General features: G+C 42.6%; 1 protein-coding gene across 1 annotated transcript in view; it reads left to right on the forward strand.

Moving 5' to 3' along the window:
* UBE4A (ubiquitination factor E4A) overlaps window positions 1-21,340 on the forward strand; it is a 38,899-nt gene extending 17,559 nt beyond the window's left edge. The window contains exons 11-20 of the mRNA XM_032868619.1: window positions 1,889-2,193; window positions 3,883-4,015; window positions 5,008-5,195; window positions 7,688-7,788; window positions 7,904-8,017; window positions 12,007-12,181; window positions 16,952-17,132; window positions 17,552-17,699; window positions 19,795-19,952; window positions 21,089-21,340. Of these exons, the coding sequence (XP_032724510.1) occupies window positions 1,889-2,193; window positions 3,883-4,015; window positions 5,008-5,195; window positions 7,688-7,788; window positions 7,904-8,017; window positions 12,007-12,181; window positions 16,952-17,132; window positions 17,552-17,699; window positions 19,795-19,952; window positions 21,089-21,218 (1,633 nt within the window). The 3' untranslated portion in view covers window positions 21,219-21,340. The remainder of the gene's footprint in view (window positions 1-1,888; window positions 2,194-3,882; window positions 4,016-5,007; window positions 5,196-7,687; window positions 7,789-7,903; window positions 8,018-12,006; window positions 12,182-16,951; window positions 17,133-17,551; window positions 17,700-19,794; window positions 19,953-21,088) is intronic.
* Window positions 21,341-23,227: the final 1,887 nt, after the last annotated feature.

Consider the following 23,227-nt stretch of genomic DNA (forward strand, 5'->3'; position numbering starts at 1 on the left):
AGCCTGACTCAGGGCTCCATCCTACAATCCTGAGATCATGACTACAGCTAAAATCAAGAGTTGGACTCAACCAACTGAGCCACCAGGGGCCCCCAAACTTGCAAAAAAAATTTTTAAGATTTTATTTATTTAACAGAGCACAAGCAAGGGGAGTAGCAGGCAGAGGGAGAGGAAGAAGCAGATTCCCCCATTGATCAGGTAACTCAATGTGTGACTCGATCCCAGGACATTGGGATCATGACCTGAGCCAAAGGCAGACGCTTAACCGACTGAGCCACCCAGGTGCCCCTAAACTGGCAAATTTTTAAATCACTATCTTCCTATTGTGATCTGTGAAAGTGGAATTCTTTTAACTTTTCACTGTCTGCTCTTGAATTTTCATTACTTACTACTCTTGATGAAAAAGACCAAGCTCTAGTCTATGGTACAGAGACAAAACTGACAAAATTAAAGAAATGTTTGGGGCTCGAGCATATACGCGCATGCACTCTCTCTCACTCTCTTTAAAATAAAAAAATAAATTTAAAAAAAGAAGAAGAAATGAAATGTTTATCAGGGATACCAATAAGATCAGTAGGACCACAAAAGATTTATGTATCAAAGATCAAAAGGATTCTAGAAGCGTGAAAATTTAAGAACTAGAGTTCTGGTTCTGGCAGGCCACACACCATTTTGTGATTGTTTCTGTCCTCTGGTTTAGCTGATCATGACTGCAAGTTTAAATAAGGAAGTTGTTACAGGGACACCTGGGTGGCTCAGACCTTAAGCATCTGCCTTCAGCTCAGGTCATGATCCCAGGGTCCTGGGATTGAGCCCCACACCGGGGTCCCTGCTCAGCACTGCTTCTCCCTCTCCCACTCCCCTTGCATGTGTTCACTCTCTCGCTGTGTCTCTTTCTGTCAAATAAATAAATAAAATCTTAAAAAAAAAAAAAAAAAGAAAGTTGGTACAGTCCTTAGGAAGAGGTACTGAGAATAGCAGTTTTTAATGTCTTCTCAGGATATTTACATTGGCACAGAGGATTTTTTAAAACTCGGTGAATTTCTAGAAAAGTGAAATTCTGTCTTTATTAGTTTTTCTATCCCAGTCATCGACATTTTAAATGACACAATAGGTAACACAGCATATGTTTAACCTGCTCAGCCACCGACATTCAGACGTAGAAATGAGTGTCATCTAGACTCCCCATATTGGCTTGCTAACCGTAGACATTGTCTACAGGGCCAAAGAAGATGACTTTGGACTGTATCCATAGAGACAACTATCCGTAACATTGAATTACAGGGCTTCCTTTCATTAGAGAACATTTGGCTGACCCTTTGTAAAAAATAATGTAATTTTTGTATTGAACAACAAAGGACTGGAAGCTGTTTCTTAGGTTTGCATCCCAGGTGGCTACCAGTTTATATGTGGTCGTTACTAACTTAGAGTCCTTCTCCTCGAGCTTTTGTTCTCAACTAACCGTAGAAAAACTGTCCATATAATATACCCAAGTACAATCATTGCAACTGTGCAGTGTCAGACTATCCTGTTGGGCTGTCTTTGTACTTTGTCTAATCGTTATTTATTTTACATGGTAACAGCCCAGTCTACACCCTCCTCAAGAAAGCTACTGGTCTCTGGATGGTGCTTTCATCTGAAGGTTGCTATTTATAGTTAGTGTCATTTATGTCAAATACTTGGTGACGTTTTCCCAGAGCTATAACCCTGCCCCTGTCCTGTCAGTAAGCTGTGCGAGTGCCTTCCGTGTCACCACAATCGCAGCTCCCTATATCGTGAAAGAGGATACTAGAATAAATAAATGAGGGTTTGTTTCTCTGGAACGATCTGTACTCAGCTGTCCTGTATGAGCCTCCTGACCCAGTCTCTTCTTCTTTCTTGGGGGCAGGTTGCATGATCAGATGGTAAAAATCAACCAGAACCTGCATCGGCTGCAGGTTGCCTGGCGAGATGCTCAGCAAACTTCTAGCCCTGCCGCTGACAACCTTCGTGAGCAGTTTGAACGGCTGATGACCATCTACCTTTCTACCAAGACTGCCATGACGGAGCCCCAGATGCTGCAGAACTGTCTCAACTTGCAGGTGTCCATGGCTGTTCTGCTCGTCCAGCTGGCCATAGGCAATGAGGGCTCACAGCCAGTCGAGCTAACTTTTCCTTTGCCAGATGGCTACAGCTCTTTGGCTTATGTGCCAGGTAAGAGGGCTCTTCCTTGGGAACTGCCTATTTATAGCTAGCTAAGTTTCATGGGGTCACTTCGGAAGTTTAACCGTCAAAGTACACATCCTTAATGATCATTCAACTGTTTTTGGAGAAATATCTCAAATTTATAGATAATATCTACTGGTCAAAGGATGGGGGAACCAACAGCTTTTTCCTCGGCCTTGTGTCCCCACTTCTGTGTGTATCAGAAAACAATCCTCAAACGATTAAGTGCAGCCAGGGTTTTCAGAGCTGTTAGTTTTAGCATTAATGTTGTTTCCATTGTCCGTCTTCTAAATTTATCTGTCCGACTCTCCCTGTGCTCTTCTTCAGGGGAAGAAAAACTATGATCCCCTGTTGGTTAAGGAGATTGTGTATGTAGGTTTGTCGGTGAGGAGTAGGCAGATGCTGTCTATCCAAATCAGGTTATATGTTCTTGATCACCGTATTGGTCATCTGTTGCTAAATAACAGATCATCCCAAAATGTAGCACCTAAAACAAATGTCGTCTTACACGTATTCTGTGGGTCAGGAGTCCAGGAGTGGCTTGGCCGCATGGTTCTGCCTCTGGGTCTCTTCGTGCGGCTGTGACCGAGCTGTCGGTCAAGGCCACAGGAATCTGAGGCCTTGACCAGAACTGGAGGATCTGCTTACAAGCCAGGTCATGTGGTTGTTGGCAGACCTCATTTGTTTACTGGCCTCTTTTCCAGGTCACACAGATCTCTCACTAGTACTGTTCATGGTATGGCAGCTGGCTTCCTTGAGAGCAAGGAAGCTATAGGCTTTATAACCTCACCATGGAAATAATATACCATTGCTCCTATATGCCTATCCTCTGGGAGAGTGTAGGGAGGGACACACAAGGACATGAATACCAGGAAGCAAAGACAATTGGAGGACCATCCTGGAGATGGATGACCAGAGTCATCTAATGTATTCATCTTTGTTAAAGATTCTTTATCCACCTAAAGGGTTATTTAATACACAGTTAACCTTGAGTGTGAAATGAATGTCTATCAGTGTACCTTTTTTTTTTTTCCTTTTTGACAGACAGATCACAAGTAGGCAGAGAGGCAGGCAGAGAGCGAGAGGAGGAGGAGGCAGGCTCCCTGCTGAGCAGAGAGCCCGATGCAGGACTCGATCCCAAGACCCTGAGATCATGACCCGAGCCGAAGGCAGAGGCTTTAACCACTGAGCCACCCAGGCGCCCCTATCAGTGTACCTTCTTAAGTTGCACTGGTGTGTGAACAGTATTTTGTGTCTCTGCTGTTTTCATGTTGAATTGGATAGAAATAAAAATTGACTTACCCTTCCTTTTTTTTCCAAAGACTTTATTTATTTGACAGAGACACAGCAAGAGAGGGAACACAAGCAGGGGAAGTGGGAGAAGAAGCAGGCCTCCCACCGAGCAGGGAGCCCAATGCAGGACTCGGTCCCAGCACCCTGGGATCATGACCTGAGCTGAAGGCAGACACTTAATGACTGAGCCCCCCAGGCGCCCTGAAAAATTGACTTATCTTTAAAGGAGAGTCTGCATTTATGAACTTGTCTCCATTCTTGGTACCTACAAGACATTGGGACTTTTTAACCTTCATTAGGTAGAGCAAAAGGGAGGAATTTCAATATTGCTTAATACAGAAAGTCAGATGCTTCACTAATTGCAGTAAATGTTTTCTTTTTCAGAATTTTTTGCAGATAACTTGGGCGATTTCCTCATTTTTCTCCGCCGCTTTGCTGATGACATCTTGGAGACATCTGCCGACTCCCTAGAACATGTTCTTCACTTTATTACGATTTTCACTGGAAGCATAGAAAGGTGAGGTGTTGGAAGCTTGGCTCTGATACCACTTAGAGGTGCAGAGCATTCAGAAAACTTCTCAACCAAGAACACTCAAGCCTGAATCATAAGGGCTTGCCTTCAGAAGTGGGGTTAACACTAATGAATCACCTGACCGTGCTCGGGGGTAGCCAGAAATCCCCCATCTTGAAAGGCATAACAAGCCAAGGACTTTGCCTACAAAGAATCCGAACGTGCTTGTGAGAGAGCCAGTGGGAATTCCACTGCAAGTGGCTGGTTAAAATAGTTACCTTAATGCCTAAACCTTACCAGTGCAGCCAGTTCTGTATGGTCACAAAGTTTACCCTTAATGTTCTGAGTTGCATGAGCAGTAAACACAGGTAAATGCTTTCAGATCTCATCTTCTCATTCAGAGCTTCTGCTCCCCTTTCTCAGAGATACCCTCTGACCTGTAGAGTTGCTTCCCTGGCGTTTTTGGTGTCAGGCCAAAGGAAACCGTGTGTGCAAATGGAATGATGCGCAATGCCCTGAGCCGTGTCAGTGAGAAGTAGGTAGAAGCCAGTCCTTCCCTGAGCTGAGCAGACCCAGTGAGAAGTCATGAGTCAACCAGGATTTATTAGGCACACGTGCTGTCCAGCGTCAGTAATGTAGAAGAACTGTGGCCTGACCCTGGCCCTCAGGAAGCTTAGAAAGGCAGGTTTCTCCTCAATGAAACTGTCAGGGAATGTAAGCAGTAAACAGTAGATTATTATAGAAGAGTAAACAGAATGGCTAGACATTATTGAGAAACTTGAGTACTCATCCTCATACTTGGCCAGCTGTGATCTCAAAAGTTGAATGATGTTGTACCCTACATTACCCACAGAAACTGACAGCCTGGACATGACAGAACCCTTTTTTCTCTTCCAGCAGTGGTAGAGGGTGTTTTGGCTCCTCATGTGGAGAAAATAGTCATCAGTTTGAGAGTTAACTTTTCTACCTGCTCAACTGGCTTTCTGTCCTTTGTGCAGAATGAAGAATCCTCACCTAAGGGCCAAACTGGCTGAGGTATTGGAAGCAGTGATGCCCCACCTGGACCAGACACCAAATCCCTTGGTAACCAGTGTGTTCCACCGGAAACGTGTGTTCTGCAACTTTCCCTATGCACCCCACCTTGCAGAAGCTCTAATCAAGGTCTTTGTGGACATTGAGTTTACAGGTAAAGCAGTCCAGAACTGAGAAGCAGATCCTAGTGGAGTCCCCTAGCTTGATTAGTATTTAATGTCAGAAAAATAGCATCAGCCATCAGTTATGGAATATCTATGTGCCAGCCTTGATGCTAAGTGCTTTTCTTACATTGTTTCATTAATTTGTCACCATCTGGCAAGTTTTACTGCATCATCCCTGTTGTACATATACAAGGACATGAATGCTTGAAAAGATAATTTGTCTGTGTCATACAACTAAGTGGTAGAATCAGGTTGATTCTGTCTCACCTCAAAAAGAAAAACAAGGGTGTGGGGGTTGCCTGGGGTGGATCAGTTGGTAAGCAGTTGACTTTGGCTCAGGTTATGATCTCAGGGTCCTGGGTTGGAGGCCCATGTCAGGCTCCACTCAGCAGGGAATCAGCTTCTTCTCCTTCTGTCCCTCCCTCAACTCTTGCTTTTCTTTCTCTCTTTCTCTCTCTCTCTCTCTCAAATAGATAAATAAAATCTATGGGGATGCCTGGGTGGCTCAGTCAGTTAAGTGATTACCTTCGGCTCAGGTTGTGATCATGGGGGTCTTGGGATCGAGTCCCACATCAGGCTCCTTGCTCTGTGGGGAGCCTGTTTCTCCCTCTGCCTGCCACTTCCTCTGCTTGTGCATGTGCATACACTCACACTCTCTCTGACAATAAAAAGAATCTTTAATTTAAAAAAAGTAATAAATCTGAAAAAAAAGACCCACATACTCTTACCAATTTTATTACATGCTTGATTTAATTATGTTCTAGCAAAGTACCCTGTTCATTTACAACCTATGTCTTTTTTCTCTTTTCTTTTTTTAGTGGGGGTTGGGGAGGGGCGGGAGAAGAGGTAGAGGGTGAACCTTAAGCAGGCGCCACACCAGTGTAGAGCCCAGTGCAGAGCTCAGTCTCACAACCCTAAGGTCATAACCAACTGACTCACCTAGTCACCCCGACCCCAAGTACTTACTTTTATCTGCCTCAAAATTGCTGAATAGTGGGACAGTTCTTTTTTCTTTCTTTCTTTCTTTTTTTTTTTTTTTAAGATTTTATTTATCTATTTGACAGAAAGATCACAAGTAGGCAGGCAGGCAGACGGGGAGAGGGAAGCAGGCTCCCCACTGAGCAGAGAGCCTGATGCGGGGCTCAATCCCAGGACCCTGAGATCATGACCTGAGTCAAAGGCAGAGGCTTAACCCACTGAGCCACTCAGGCACCCTATCTTTTTTTATTTATTTTTTTTTAAGTAAACTGTCTCCAACATGGGGCTCAAACTCACCACCCTGAGATCAAAAGTAAACTGTACCCCATCTCAACCAGTAAATAATATATGTTAGGCACTTATACAAGACCCCTTTTAAAAGAGATGTTCTAAATTAAAAAAAGTTGTCCTACCATCCGGTGATAAATACAATTAACATTTAAAGAGATATTTAACATTGTTCTGAGTGCCTTTCCTATTTGAGTCTTGGTTTTGTCACTTGCTCACTTCTGAGCCTTAGTGTCCTCATCTATAAAGGTGAAGTGACAACTAATGAGATAGTTCGTGTAAATCTTCCTAATACATATACAGTCACACAGTGAATCACTGCAGTTATCTCATTATATGACCATTTCAACCCTTTACATGCGATTCTAATTCCTGGTTTATTTCTGAGCAAGTAGAAGTTAAAAAATATTAAGAGACTTGAAATAAGTGGAGCTAAAGGGAAAACCTATATATTCTGAATCCAAATCCCATATTCTACTTTCATTGTATGACCCAGGCTACAAAGATGGAGCGGTTCCTTTGATTGGTCAAAACAGTATAAGCCTCAGGTTTTTAGCCCCTGACCTGATTTTTCAGAGTAACTAAGAGCCAGTTCATCTTGCAGCTGGAATGCTGTCTATGAGGAACGTGGAGGTTACTCAATATCCTGTTCAGCACAGGCTGTCACTGCCACAATGGTCAGTTTGGAGGCCTCATTCAGAGTCCGATAAGACTTTACATTTGGATATGGAAGCATTTGTTTCCCCTGGCTTTTAGTGGACAACTTGGTCCTTGTCCTTTTCTGCATGTGGCATCTTTTATGTCTGTCTCCCTCTTTTTTTTTTTTTTTAATTTTTTTTTTTTTTAATTTTTTTATTTGTGAGAGAGCACAAGCTGTGGGGAGGAGGCGGAGGGAGAGGGAGAAGCAGGCTCCCTGCTGAGCGGAGAGCCCGATGCGGGGCTCGATCCCAGAACCCCGAGACCACGACCCAAGCTGCAGGCAGATGCCTAACTGACTGAGCCACCCAGGCACCCCTGTCTGTCTCCCTCTTATTCTGTCAGTAAGGAAATAAGTAAATACTTGGCTATCATTCTGGGCCTTTGTAAACTCCCAGGGCAGATTTTACCAGTAGTCTTGACACATTCAGAATAAAAGAAAATGGCTTCCCAGGAATAAACTCTTATCTTTCTCTAGTAGCACCACCTTTTCTGGGTTTTTGCTCTTACCCTATTCCAGGAGACCCCCATCAATTTGAACAGAAGTTTAATTACCGACGTCCCATGTATCCCATCCTAAGGTACATGTGGGGAACAGATACCTATCGAGAGAGCATTAAGGTGAGAGAGTTTTTGGTGAAGCCAAAGCTGAGTTCTCTGAGTTTTACTTCAGATAAGCCCCAGTGAGTTGTGGTTCGGTACTAAAATGGTTTTGTCTTGGGCTGGGACTTAACAGGATTTGGCTGACTATGCCTCTAAGAATTTAGAAGCCATGAATCCCCCGCTTTTCCTCCGCTTTCTTAACCTGCTGATGAACGATGCCATCTTCCTCCTGGATGAAGCCATACAGGTAAGAATAAGTAAATTAAAAAATTTTAGGGATCCATGGGTGGTTTAGTTGGTTAAGCGTCTGCCTTCCTCTTGGGACATGACCCAGGGTCCTGGGATTGAGTCCTGGATTGGGCTCCCTGCTCAGTGAGGAGCCGGCTTCTCCCTCTACCTGCCATTCCCTCTGCTTGTGCTCGCTCGCTCTCTCTGACAAACAAATAAATAAAATATTTAAATAAAAATTCTTTAGAACAGATTTAACTGCCCTTATCAAATAATAAATACATACTTTTTACCTTCAAATTAGAATAGAGCAGTCTTGGGACACCTGAGTGGCTCAGTCAGACTTCACCTCAGGTCACAATCTCAGGGTCCTGGGATCGAGTCCTACATCAAGCTCCCTGCTCAGTGGGGAGCTTGCTTCTCCCTCTGACCCTTGCCATTCCAGTTGTGCTCTCTCAGTCTCTCAAATAAACAAAATCTTAAAAAAAAAAAAAAAAGAATAGACCAATCTTTATGCCCATAGTACCAGTTTGGACACCAAAAATTTATGAGAAGTAATGTACCATGAACCTTGCCATTACAGAGGTTGATATTATTCCATTAGAGACCCAATATCAAGGGTCATTGAAGGCTCATAAATGAGGGTGATATTTTGGCAAAAAAGTGGAAAAGAAAGCTAAAACTAAGGTAAACCAGCATGATTAATCATGCTAGCAGCACAGAAGGAAATCCTAAGACCTCGCGTTTGGTCAATGACTTTCAACCATTTTCCATCCCAACCCATGAGTAACAGTGACTCACTAAGGCAATGATTCTTATCCCGTTCCTGAAAGATTCCGATTTTTGTGCCACTACTTGAAAAAAAATCTCTGGTTTTGGTTATTTTTTCATATAAACACTGCAGGTCACCAGTACTCTTCACCTATCCGTAGGCTTTCAGATCTTTACATTTGAAATGTGTGTTTCCCAAAGTCTTCACCTGGGTACCTGTCATCAGCTTCAGTGCATCATACCCTTACTCGTCCCTCATGGAGCTGCTTCTTGCTCATATTAAAAACTCCCATAGGGGGCGCCTGGGTGGCTCAGTTGTTAAGCGTCTGCCTTCAGCTCAGGTCATGATCCCAGGGTCCTTGGATCAAGCCCCAGATCGGGCTCTGTGCTCCGTGGGAAGCCTGCTACTTCCTCTCCCACTCCCCCTGCTTGTGTTCCCTCTCTAACTGTGTCTCTCTGCCAAATAAATAAATAAAATCTTTAAAAAAAAAAAACTTCCCTGGGGTGCCTGGGTGGCTCAGTTGGTTAAGCGTCTACCTTTGGCTCAAGTCATGATCCCAGGGTCCTGGGGTCAAGCCACGCATCAGACTCCCTGCTCGGCAAGCCTGCTTCTCCTTCTCCCTCTGCCTACTGCTCCCCCTGCTGTGCGCGCGCGCTCTCTCTCTCTCTCTCTCTCTCTCTCTCTCTCTCTGTCAAATAAATAAATAAAAAATCTTAAGAAAGGGGCACCTGAGTGGCTCAGTGGGTTAAGCCTCAGCCTTCAGCTCAGGTCATGATCCCAGGGTCCTGGGATCGAGCCCCGAATGGGGCTCTCTGCTCAGTGGGGAGCCTCCTTCCCCCTCTCTCTACCTGCTGCTCTGCTTTCTTGTGCTTTCTCTCTCTTTGTCAAATAAATAAATAAAATCTTTAAAAAAATAAAAAAAAAATCTTAAGGAGAAAAGTTCCCTTATTGGTGACTGGTGTAAGAAAGCTAAGGCAGTGGCCCAAAGGGACATGAGGCAGGTAAGCCATGCAGGTGGCCTGTGGGACAGCCACAAGTTCCTCATATTGATTTGCAGTCCCCCAGTAACATACATACATACATACATACATACATTTATTTATTTATTTATAAAGATTTATTTATTATTTGACAGAGAGAGACACAGGGAGACAGGGAACACAAGCAGGGGCGAGTGGGAGAGGGAGAAGCAGGCTTCCCGCTGAGCAGGGAGCCCAATGTGGGGCTCGATCTCAGGAACCTGGGATCATGACCCGAGCCAAAGGCAGATGCTTAACAGCTGAGCCACCAGGCACCCCAGTAACTTGTATTTAATCTGTGAGGAGAGTTCCTGCTTTTTTCATAGTCCCATACTTCTTGATTTTAGATAGGCTATCATAGAAAACACAAGCAAGTCCTGTAATAAATAGACCCTTCTGAGCAAGAGCTCTGTGATACAAAGAATGACACCAGATGGCATTGTCATAGGACTGCAAGAATGATGAGAAGTAGACAGTTTTTAATATTTATGCTTCTCCTTCCAGACATCTTGCATATTAGATAGAGCTTTGTTTTTTGAGAGGCAGTTTTGGGTTTGGTTTTGTTGGGACTTTTGGAGGTTTATGGGTTGTTTTTTGTTGTTTTTGTTGTTTTTCATTTTTTAAGAAGGATTTGTCCCTTTTTTTCATTTCAGCCTGTTTATTTTTGCCTGGATTTCAGACACAATACTATGTATTCTCTTTTCTATTTCAGAGACCATAATACTCACATGGAACAAATGAGTAAAACAAATCTATATGGAACTTCAGCCCTATGCTGAGAAATAAAGGCTCACATTTCTTACATAGTCCCCGGTTTTCCTGGTTACTAAACTAGATTTTAGAGATGCCTGGTTGGCTCAGTTGGTTAAGTATCTGCCTTTGGCTCAAGTCAGCATCCCAGGGTCCTAGGATGGAGTCCCACATCGGACTCCTTGCTCAGCAGGGAGCTTGCCTCCCCCTCTGCCTGCCATTCCCCCTGTTTGTGCATGCTTGCTCACTTGCTCACTCTCTCTCTGACAAATAAATAAATAAAATCTTTTTTTTTTTTAATTAAAATAAAAACAAACTAGATTTTAAATAGAAAGGCTGGGGCGCCTGGGTGGCTCAGTGGGTTGAAGCCTCTGCCTTCGGCCCAGGTCGTGATCTCCGGGTCCTGGGATCGAGCCCCGCATTGGGCTCTCTGCTCAGCAGGGAGCCTGCTTCCTCCTCTCTCTCTCTCTCTCTGCCTACTTGTGATCTCTATCTGTCAAATAAATAAATAAAAATCTTTTAAAAGAATTAAAAATAGGGGCGCCTGGGTGGCTCAGTGGGTTAAGCCGCTGCCTTCGGCTCAGGTCATGATCTCAGGGTCCTGGGATCGAGTCCCGCATCGGGCTCTCTGCTCAGCAGGGAGCCTGCTTCCTCCTCTCTCTGCCTGCCTCTCTGCCTACCTGTGATCTCTGTCTGTCAAATAAATAAATAAAGTCTTAAAAAAATTAAAAAAAAAATAAAATAAAAAGAATTAAAAATAAAAATAAATAGAACGGCTTAAGGGGCACCTGGGTGGCTTAGTTGGTTGAGCATCCAGCTTTTTATCCATTTTTTTTTTTAAGATTTTATTTATTTATTTGACAGACAGAGATCACAAGCAGGCAGAGGCAGTCAGAGAGAGAGAGAGGAGGAAGCAGGCTCCCTGCCGAGCAGAGAGCCCGATGCGGGACTCCATCCCAGGACCCTGAGATCATGACCTGAGCCGAAGGCAGAGGCTTAACCCACTGAGCCACCCAGGCGCCCCTTTTTATCCAATTTTAAATAAAATTTAAAGATTTTATTTATTTATTTGACAGACAAAGATCACAAGTAAGCAGAGAGACAGGCAGGGAGGCGGGGAAGCAGGCTCCCTGCTGAGCAGAAAGCCCAATTCGGGGCTCAGTCCCAGGACTCTGAGATCATGACCCGAGGCAAAGGCAGAGGCTTAACCCACTGAGCCACCCAGGTGCCCTGAGCATCCAACTCTTAATTTTGTCTTGGGTGGTGGGGTCGAGCCCCACATCACACTCTGCGTTCAACAGAGAATCTACTTGAGATCTCTCTCCCTCTGCTTCTGTCCCTCCACCTGTTCTCACGCTCTTAGATAAATAAATTTTAAAAATTAAAAAATTAATATAACCACTGAAATATCATCTTCTCTTCAACTGTACTCTCTTCTCTGATACATTTCACCTCTGGTTTCCGTAGTATTTGAGCAAGATAAAGATTCAACAGATTGAGAAAGACCGAGGTGAATGGGATAGTCTGACTCCAGAAGCCCGCCGAGAGAAGGAGGCCGGCCTACAGATGTTTGGACAGTTGGCACGTTTCCATAACATCATGTCCAATGAAACAATTGGTACCCTTGCCTTTCTGACATCAGGTAAGGACACAAAGCACTGTGTTCCCAAAAAATCCAGTGGTCAAGATCTGCTTCATTTGAGGGATCAGCCCAGCTGAAACTAAGAATTCAGACTCTGGCAATAGTATTCTACACAATCTGAGAGGGAAATGAACCACTAGAGAAGCTTCAAGAAGGATGATGCCCGGGGCGCCCAGGTGGCTCAGTCAGGCATCCAACTCTTGATCACACAGCTCAGGTCTTGATCTAAGGTCATGAGTTCAAGCCCACATTAGACTATGCGTTGGGCTCCACACTGGACACAGAGCCTACTTAAAATAAAAAAGAAGATGCCTGTTGAAATGAGAAACATTCACCCTCACAGAGCTTGCCAGAAAGCATAAGTTGGTGTAATTTTTCTTGAGAACAAGTTAGCCATATAAATATATCTGGGGGAGAGTGTGTGTGTGTGTGTGTCTGTGTGTCTGTGTGTGTGTAGTGTGTATTAACCTGAAAAACATTCTTGAACTCTGGTTAAATATGGTAGATCAAAGACACTTACCTGTACTCCCTCTCAAGCTACAGTATCCAGTTCGGTAGCCACTTGCCACATGTGGTTATTAGGCATTTTTTTTTTAAGATTTTATTTATTTATTTTACAGAGATCACATAGGCAGAGAGGCAGGCAGAGAGAGAGGGGGAAGCAGGCTCCCCGCTGAGCAGTGAGCCTGATGCAGGGCTCGATCCCAGGACCCCAAGATCACGACCTTAAAGATTTTATTTATTTATTTATTTGATGGAGAGAGATACCACAAGTAGGCAGAGAGAGAGAGGGAAACAGGCTCCCCGCTGAGCAGAGAACCCGACGCAGGGCTCGATCCCAGGACCCTGAAATCATGACCCAAGCCAAAGGCAGAGGCCTAACCCACTTAGCCACCCAGGTGCCCCAAGACTTAGTATTTTTTTTTAAGAAGTAAAATATTTCGTTAATAATTTTTTATTGATTACATATGAAATGATAACCAAGAATCACCAGACATTTGAGGAAATCCTCCAACACGAAACACAGATATTGGATGAAAAAAAAAAGTTTTTTTAAGGGGTGCCTGGGTGGTTCAGTTGGTTGAGCCTCTGCCTTCAGCTCGGGTCATGATCTCTGGGTTCTGGGATCGAGCCCCACGTCGGGTTCTCTGCTCAGCGGGGGACCTGCTTCTCCCTCTCTCTCTGCCTGCCTCTCTGCCTACTTGTGATCTCTGGTTCTCTCTCTGTCAAATAAATAAATAAATAAATAAAATCTTTAAAAAAAAAAAGTTTTTTTAAGATTTTATTTATTTACTTATTTGTCAGAGAGAGAGAGCACACACAGGCAGGCAGAGTGGCAGGCAGAGAAGGAGAGAAGCAGGCTCCCTGCTGAGCAAGGAGCCCAGTGCGGGCCTCGATCCCAGGACCCTGGGATCATGACCTGAGCCGAAGGCAGTGGCTTAACTGACTGAGACACCAAGGGATCCCTGGATGAAAACATTTTTAAGAGATGTTTATAATCTCAGAGGAATAGGAGAAGATCTAGCATCCATAAAACAAGAACAAAGAGGCAATAAAAGGTACTATTCAAAGAACAAGAAAGAGATCTTGGATACTGAAAATACAATTTAAGTAATTTTTACCTGTCAGTAGAAGGGTTAAAAGATCACATGAAGGAGCTCTTCCATGAAAGAAAGAAAAAGTGATGGAAATTAAAATGGAAAGGATAAGAAAACAAAGGATCAATCCAGAAAGTCTCAAAATGAGAAAATGGTGTGGAGGAAATTATCAAAGAAATAATACCAAAAATTCTCAAAGACTAAAAGCCTCTAACTGGAAAGTGCCACAATGTGCCTGGCACAAGGACCTTTTAAACTCTCACTCTGAGGTGACTTTGTGACATTTCAGGAAATCAAGGTAAAGAGAAGACCCTAAAATGTCCCAGAGAAAAGTCAGCTGATGTCCAGTGTTTTAAGTATAAAATGTCTTTGATTTTCCCAACAGTGACATTGGAAGCTGGAGCACACTCCTCATGGAAAATAGTTTTTCAGCCCAGAATGCTATAACCAGCCTCACTGTCATTTCTTTTTTTTTTTTTTTTTAATTTATTTGACAGAGATCACAGGCAGAGAGGCAGGCAGAGAGAGAGGAAGGAAAGCAGGCTCCTTGCTGAGCAGAGAGCCCAATGCGGGGCTCGATCCCAGGACCCTGGGATCATGACCTGAGCCGAAAGCAGAGGCTTTAACCCACTGAGCCACCCAGGGGCCCCCTCACTGTCATTTCTGTTTGAAGGTGAACATGAGGACATTTTCAGGGATGAAGGCATCAGATTTACTTCCAGTGTACCGTTCCTTGAGAAGTTAAAAAAGATATAAACCAGGGGCGCCGCAGAGAGCCTGCTTCCTCCTCTCTCTCCCTGCCTGCCTCTCTGCCTACTTGTGATCTCTGTTTGTCAAATAAATAAATAAAATCTTTAAAAAAAAAATATATATATATATATATATATTCCATCAAAGTGAGAGAGTAAATCCAGAGGAGGAAGGTGGAATCCCATAGGAGACAAAGTGTCCAGGATGGTGGTAAAAGGAGCTTGTATGACCACCATGCAACAGGCTGATAGAGCAAGGAGTCCAGACTGGAGTGACAGATGGGAGCTTCCAGAAGGAGCATTTCCAAAAAGTAAGAACTGTTAGAAATGATCTTATCGAGGGGCGCCTGGGTGGCTCAGTCGTTGGGCGTCTGCCTTCAGCTCAGGTCATGATTCCCGGGTCCTGGGACAGAGCCCCACGTCGAGCTCCCTGCTCTGTGGGAAGCCTGCTTCTCCCTCTCCCACTCCCCCTGCTTGTGTTCCCTCTCCCTCTGTGTCTCTCTGTATCAAATAAAAAAAATCCTTTTTTTTTTAAGATCTTATTTATTTATTTATTTGACAGAGAGAAAGAACACAAGCAGGTAGAGTGGCAGAGAGAGGGAATGGGAGAAGTAGGCTCCCCACTGAGCAAGGAGCCCGATGCAGGACTCGATCCCAGGCTCATGACCTGAGCTGAAGGCAGCGGCTTAACTGACTGACCCACCCAGGTGTCCCATAAATAAAATCTTAAAAAAAAAAAAAAAAATTCTATCGAGAGTTTTACATTTCTGGTGGAGAGGTTAGAAAGATTTAGTGATTGGTACTCTGAAAATAAGCAAACAGATTTTTACAAAGTTACATTAAAAAGTATATATATTACCGGGGTGCCTGAGTGGCTCATTCGGTTGAGTGTCCAACTCTTGGTTTCAGCTCAGGTCATGATCTCAGGATTGTGGGATCGAGCCCCGCATTGGGTTCAGTGCTCAGTGGGGAGTCGGCTTTAAGAGTCTCTGCCGCTGCCCCTCCCCCCACTCTCACACCTGCTCTTTCTGTGTCTCTCAAATAGATAAATCCTTTTTTTTTAGTATATATATTATTTTATATATGTAATTATTAGGATACTCTGTGGCTCTGCTGTGAGTGATATTTTTACAGTCTTCATGACATAAACTAAATTATTTAACCAAAGATTTGATTAGATACTAGGATTTCTATTTGGAAGAGAAGGACAGGAAATATGAGCTAAACTCTCGTCAGTAGTGGAGTCAATAGACTGACTAAAACTAACTTACCAACACAAGGCATGTGTTAATTTTTTTTTTTTTTAATTTTTGGAGTTTATGTCCTGTGCCCTAGCAATTCCTTACAACATCATTGTAAGGAAGTAATAAGTCTACAAAATATGTACATAGTGAAGTTAATTAGTGAAATGGTGGGGCATCTGGCTGGTTCATTCAGTGGAGCATATAATTCTTGATCCCAGGGTTGTTAGTGTGAGCCCCATGCTGGGTATGGAGTTTCCTCAAAAATAAAATCTTTCGGGGCATCTGGGTGGCTCAGTGGGTTAAGCCTCTGCCTTCGGCTCAGGTCATGATCCCAGGGTCCTGGGATCAAGCCCTTCATCAGGCTCTCTGCTCAGCAGGGATCCTGCTTCCTCCTCTCTCTCTGCCTGCCTCTCTGCCTACTTATGATCTCTGTCTGTCAAATAAATAAAATCTTCAAAAAACAAATTTAAAAAAATAAAATCTTGTGTAAATAGATATGAGATGTTTATAATAGAATGCTAGCAGTAAAATAATGTCTAGCAATAAAGATAAGTAACACATATTTGGAAATTGTGTGGCCATTAAAAAGAATGCAAATCGAGGAGGAAGAAGAGGAAAATTCTTTTTAAAAAGTACAAATCATTGCTACCCTACAGAACTTTGTCTTATGGAAAAGCTTATAAATCTGGACTCATACTGTAGAAACTAGCCATGTGTGGCTATTGAACACTTGAGATGTGAGGTCAGTGTGCCTACGGAACTGAATTTTGAAATTAATTTAAATAGACACGTCAGGCCAGCCACTTGCTATCATGTCATGTTGTCACACAGGGACGTATATTTACCAAAATGGTGAGATATTTATGATATGGTTAATGAAAAAGTAAGTTACAGAATATATACATGCGATCATCATTTTGTTTTAAAAATATGCATGTTTGTAAATATGGACAGAAAAGCTAGAAAGATGTATTTGAAAATGTTAACAGTGTTTATTTCTGGGTGGTAGTTTGATAATTTGTTTTTGCTCACCAATGTTTTGTGACATGCCTACAATGAAAATGTATTACTCACATAATTTTTAAAATATTCCCCAGAGGTCTCCAAGTGAAACATTAAGACATAATAAGTAAAAGATGGCATATAGGTTGAGCTTTCATAGACTGCCTTTTTTTCTAGAGATCAAATCACTTTTTGTGCATCCTTTCCTGGCTGAGCGCATCATCTCCATGCTGAACTACTTCCTGCAGCACCTGGTTGGCCCCAAGATGGGGGCCTTAAAAGTCAAGGACTTCAGTGAATTTGACTTCAAACCCCAGCAGCTCGTATCAGATATCTGCACAATCTACTTAAATCTTGGGTACCTGAGATTTAATTGGGCAAGCCAGAGGGAATGCTGATGTTTTAATTTGGGGTTTGGATAATGGAATGACTGGTAATTATGTGGAAATAGAAAAGAAATGGTTCATTTCTAGTTGGTTGATGAAAGAATTTTACGTAGGTTTAATCATGAAATTTTGTTTGACCTCTGGGACACTGTTTAAAATTTTCAGCATTCTGCCTATATCTGTGCAAAGGTAAACTTTACTACTTGTAACCAGTGTTTAGAAAAACAGTATTCTTTTTAAGGTTACAGAATACTTGATAGACTTCCTTCCTAAAAATTAGAAGAAATCTTTCTGTATCAAAAGAACATTGATGGCATGTAAGTGATGGGGAACCTTGTTCCTCAGGAACTTTCCTCTGATGCTCAGTTTCTTTCTGATGCTGACCTTCCAGGGATGAGGAGAACTTCTGTGCTACGGTGCCCAAGGATGGACGTTCCTATTCCCCAACTCTCTTTGCACAGACAGTCCGAGTCCTCAAGAAAATAAATAAGCCCGGGAATATGATTGTGGCTTTCAGCAACTTAGCAGAGAGAATCAAGGTAAGGCAAGGAGGATTTGTTTATTAACTTATTCAGTAGAAATCACTGTGTTCACTCAACTGTTCTGCTGGTTACCCTATTTCAAGGGGTAAAAAGGGTATTGCTTTGGGGCGCTTGGGTGGCTCAGTGGGTTAAAGCCTCTGCCTTCGGCTCAGGTCGTGATCCCAAAGTCCTGGGATTGAGCCCTACATCCAGCTCTCCGCTCAGTGGGAGCCTGCTTCCTGCTTCTCTCTCTCTGCCTGCCTCTCTGCCCACTTGTGATCTGTTAAATAAATAAATAAAATTTAAAAAGGGGGGGGTATTGCCTTGAGTAAATATAAACGGATGATTCTTCCTGCTTCATGCATAACTAGAACTGCCTTATTTGGGTTTTGGGAGTTTTTTTAAAGTTTTTATTTGAATTCCACTTAGTTGGGAGCCTGGGTGGTTCAGTGGGTTAAGCCTCTGCCTTGGGGCTCAGGTCATGATCCCAGGGTTCTGGGATCGAGGCCTGCATCGGGCTCTCTGCTCGGCAGGGAGCTTGCTTCCCTCTCTCTCTGCCTGCCTCTCTGCCTACTTGTGATCTCTCACTCTCTGTCAAATAAATAAATAAAACCTTTAAAAAAAGATGAATTCCAGTTAGTTCACATACAGTGTTAGTTTCAGGTTTACAAGACAGTAATTAAAGAATTCCATCCATCACCATATCATATCATCGTATCATCACTGCCATATTCTTAATTCTCTTTTCAACGTGAAAGGGAAGAACAGAAAATGATTTAAGAAGCTTCTACTAGGAGAGAAGAATATACAGCCTTTTGTAGACTGTTTCTATGAAAACTTTTCTGCACAGTGTTACCAATAGACTTGAAAATCTATATTGTTAATGCAGAATTTTTTCAGATAGAATTCAAGATCAGTTGTTTTTAGTCTTTTGATTTGTGTAGATTTTCTTTTTTTTTTTTTTTTAAGATTTTGTTTATTTACTTGACAGAGATCACAAGTAGGTAGAGAGAGGCAGGCAGAGAGTGGTGGGGAAGCAGGCTCCCTGCTGAGCAGAGAGCCCGATGTGGGGCTCGATCCCAGGACCCTGAGACCATGAGCTGAGCCAAAGGCAGAGGCTTAACCCACTGAGCCACCTAAGCGCCCTAGATTTTCTTTGTTCATTATATTTGTAGTTAGTAGTTAGCTTATATGAGAATAGTAATATATTTTGTAGATGAAAATACTGTCTTATATTCAACTAATCCCTTTGGTGGAGTTTGACAGAGCTCCATTAGTTACAAAGAAGGAAAAATCATGGCACAGGCTCTAATAATAGAAAACCTTCCTTATTTAAAAAAAAGAAGAAAAAAAGAAAACCTTCTTTGTTAACATGCATGTTCCCTTCACTGAACTACTTTTTTTATTGAGTTGAGCTCCATCTTGCCTAGAGCTTAGCCAGATGGGTCCCTGAGGAACTAGAGTCATGAAGGGATCAAAATGTTGAAGCTACTTTTAAACTCCTCCCATACCTGTTTGTACCTAAAAGCAGAAGCTGCTTTTCATACACTGACTGCATGAGTGACTCTGCAAATAACTCTCTTACCACTGTCCCTTTTGCAGTGATGACATTTACAGTAGGACTGCTGCCGGGGGGATCTTGTGTGTGATACATTTCTTTGTTAACACTTAAACCCATCTCTGGTCATGACTGCCAGCCGCTGAGCCACACTGAGGTTTGGGAGTTGGGGTTGAATGCTCAGCTTTCTTTTATAACGTCCTTTGCCTCTTTAGAAAATAAAGCTGAGAATCCGGGCACCTGGGTGGCTCAGTCATTAAGCGGCTGCCTGCAGCTCAGGTCATGATCCCAGGGTCCTGGGATCGAGCCCCTCTTCGGGCTCCCTGCTCAGGGGGATGCCTGCTTCTCCCTCCCCCACTCCCCCTGCTTATGTTCCCTCTCTCACTGTGTCTCTTTCTGTCAAATAAATAAATAAAATCTTTTTTTAAAAAAAGGCTGAGAATTGCCATTGTTACTCTAAAGGGTCCTCAATGGCCTTTTAAGGTTATAGTCACTGAGTATTTGGAATTTAGCTGCTCTGTGAATTCACCTTAATGACCAGTTGTTTGTGCTTAGTCTCTAGCTGACCTCCAGCAACAGGAGGAGGAGACCTACGCAGATGCCTGTGATGAGTTCCTGGATCCCATCATGAGCACACTCATGTCTGACCCTGTGGTGCTGCCATCCTCCAGAGTCACTGTGGATAGATCCACCATTGCCAGACATTTGCTCAGGTATGCAAGCCCCAAAGAGCAGCCTCAAGACAATAGACGTGTGTGTTTGCTCTCCTTTTTCCCCAGTTCCTAATACACCCAGGATGTGATTCATATTGTTGATTTATAAATGAGTTAGGGAGGCATTTTGGGAGAGGTATATCAGTTGACTGTTAAGGATTTAAACATCCAAAACAAGACACTTTGTTGAGAAATGGTGGCCCTAACCCCTTACCTGCTCCTTCCTTGAAGAAATCATTTCTATCAGATGTTATAAATTATGGCAACCTGAAGACTTGAACTTGTTTTAATTATGTTTAAGGTGTAAAAATATGAGAAGTTTGTTTTGTTTAAGTCCGGTGTACGCTGTAGCCATCATGCATAGGTTAAGCCAGCTTCTGCTGCTGTCTCACTCAGCCACGGTGGCCAGCGAGTCCAGCTGGGGCCTGCTGCATTAGGTTGACATGGATACTGAGAAGCTCTTCCTATTTAAAATGAAGTTCTATAAGTTGACCCAAATTTAAGGGAATACAATTTTTTAAACATTGCAAAAGGGAATTTTCTACTTTGTGGTATTTGGTATTAAGCATTCACTACATGCATAATGCTGTAGTAGGCAGTCTGTCTTTTCCAAAATGTCAGCGAAAATTTATATTTTATTGTGGCCTCAGGATACAGATAGAAGATAGAATCAGCTCTTGAAGTATACTGTAAACCCCCTTACCTGTCAGGAAACCATAATCTACGTTTACTTGTGCAGCAATCAGCTAACTAAATCAGGTGTCATTCTCCAAAGCTTTATCCCCTAACACCTTAGACTGTTTGAGAGACTGTCAGTAACACTACCAGCAGCTCTGTATGCTGACATGAGTGTGCAGGCTTTCTGCAATCCAACCAAGTATGATCTAAGTAGCAATGTGAAAATCAAGTTTGTTAAGGAACAGAGAGACAAAGTAGCGAAATAATCTGCAGAACCTAGGAACCTCCTGAATCACTCTTTATCTCCTCTCCTCCTTTCTAACCTCAAGGCAGCGCCTGACTCAGACTTACAGCACGTCTGGCTTCTCAGAGGGAGAAGGGCCCGCTTTTGTAGCTTGGGCTTTGGCGGTTCGAACTTACAGAAATAACCACTTTCCCTTTCTCTCTCTCTGTCCCAGTGACCAAACCGATCCCTTTAACCGTAGTCCCCTCACCATGGACCAGATCCGGCCAAACACAGAACTAAAAGAAAAAATCCAACGGTGGCTTGCAGAGAGGAAACAACAACAAAAGGAGCAACTTGAATAAATACTGTGAACTAAACAAACCAAAAACAACCAACCCCAGAATGTAGATAAGCAATCGTTTGTGGTTTCTCTCTTTTTGGTTCCGTTCCCTCTTTCTTTCTTTCTTTCTTTCTTTCTTTCTTTCTTTCTCTCTCTCTCTCTCTCTCTCTTTGTTTTTTTAACTAGAGAACTGCTCTTGCTGAAATTATGATAATTTAGATTTATTCCTAAGAATTTTACAATGCTCTCCTGGCTTGCAGGAAATGATGCTGATTATAGCAGCACCAAGTTTAGAAATGACCACTCAGTTGTACCCTTTGTTCTCTCTTCCTACTCTTCATTCTTTTCCTTCCTTAAGTTTTATTAACTTCAACTATTAAACCTTCTGCCACCTTACTGTTGCTCTGTCAAGAACTGCTCAAATACCTTTGGTGAGCCCAGCTTTTAAGTATATGATGTCACATATTTTGGTGACAGCTGACACCATCAGAAAGTCCTGTGTCATCGAGGTATTTACTGGTCTTCGTGACCTGGATGTCGGCCCTTTTCTTGTTACAGTTCTGCTATATTACAGAATAACCTTTCACGCAAAAGCAGATACCTTGATTTGTTTGAGTGGGCTTTTGAATAGAATAGATGAGATTTTCAAAAAGGAATCTTAATGCAGTTTCTGTTGGTAGTATTTAATTTTGCATTATCTCATCACTCAGAGATCCAGTGGAGGACAAACATTCTCCCCTAGGGCTGTCATCACCACAAAAAACTTAGCTTCGTAATATTTTTAGGATTGGTAGGACAAACGTGAATATTTGATAATTCAGAAAATTTTGAGGTGAAAGAAAAAAGAAGGCTGTTTGGCCCTCTTTATCTTATGGAAATCTGTTGCCACAAGGACTAGGCTTGAGTGGAAAAGTTAGGGAACAAATATTGTAACTATGAAAGATGTCATTTTGAGACACTGTTATCAACAATATATTTCAGTATATATAGACACCATGTGCATTTTTATATTAGTCTAGTGTAAACTGAGTACAACTTTATATTGTCTCTTCCATAGTAAGATGTATGCATTGTGTGGCCATGTTTACTGACACACTCTAGACAAAATTCTGAGACTATAACATGTATATAGTTAATGTTTGTTTGGGCTTGTGACCTAACTTCCAAGAGCTGCGTCTAACTCAGCCTTAGGTCATCAATTAATAAAGTAGGAATTTGAGCACAACCTTGTCCACAGCTGTTTTAAATATCCACATGGCCCCCTGGAGTTAGTAGGCGGATGGGCCCCACTTTTGCAAGTTGAGCTTGTACTCCCTACTCAGTTGCACAGCTTACCAACTGCTAAGTGAGGCACATTCTCTTTTGGATTATGTGGCTATCCCTGTAAGCCTAAAGATATCGTAAGTGACAAGGGAAGTGAAAGGATCTAGAAACAGGGGCACTTTCATCTTTAACCATGGCCTCTTTCAAGTAAGATGGTAGTTTTAGGATATCCTAGCACGAGTTGCTATAAGCAGTCCTTAATGTGCTTTTGATGGCATCACTTGGAAAACCTCACATCAGAGGGCATCCCACACTAGGTATAAAGTAGATGTTGCCTGTTGCTGTGCTTATAAATGAAAAAGGAGTCTAGGACTCTTAGAAATGCCGAAATGTAAGATACTAATTCAATGTGCACCTGGGCCTTTAAGGCTTGGGTTACCAGGATTTGTTTATTTTCTTAAAATGAGCTTCATTTCATATTTATTATTCTCCTTTACTTTTCTGAGAATGAACTGTGTATAAAATAGCTTCTGTCTACTTAAAATTATCTTCCAAACCCAATCTAATGGGATGTTTTCATTTTTTTTTTTTTAAGTGGGGAAAACACCAGAGTTTTATAGGAGGAAATTGGAGGAAAAATGGGCACAAAACCTCAGAAGGCAGCTGTTCTCAGCAGCTTTCTAGTTAACAACCTCTATGCTGCCTCTTGTATCTGTGTCTGTATTCTACTTCTGTGGTCTTCAGATTGTAAGCCTTTCCTGGCAAGCT

The sequence above is a fragment of the Lontra canadensis genome, unplaced genomic scaffold (assembly GCF_010015895.1).
Source record: "Lontra canadensis isolate GAN:19392208 unplaced genomic scaffold, GSC_riverotter_1.0 scaffold36, whole genome shotgun sequence".
In the NCBI taxonomy this organism is placed as follows: Eukaryota; Metazoa; Chordata; class Mammalia; order Carnivora; family Mustelidae; genus Lontra; species Lontra canadensis.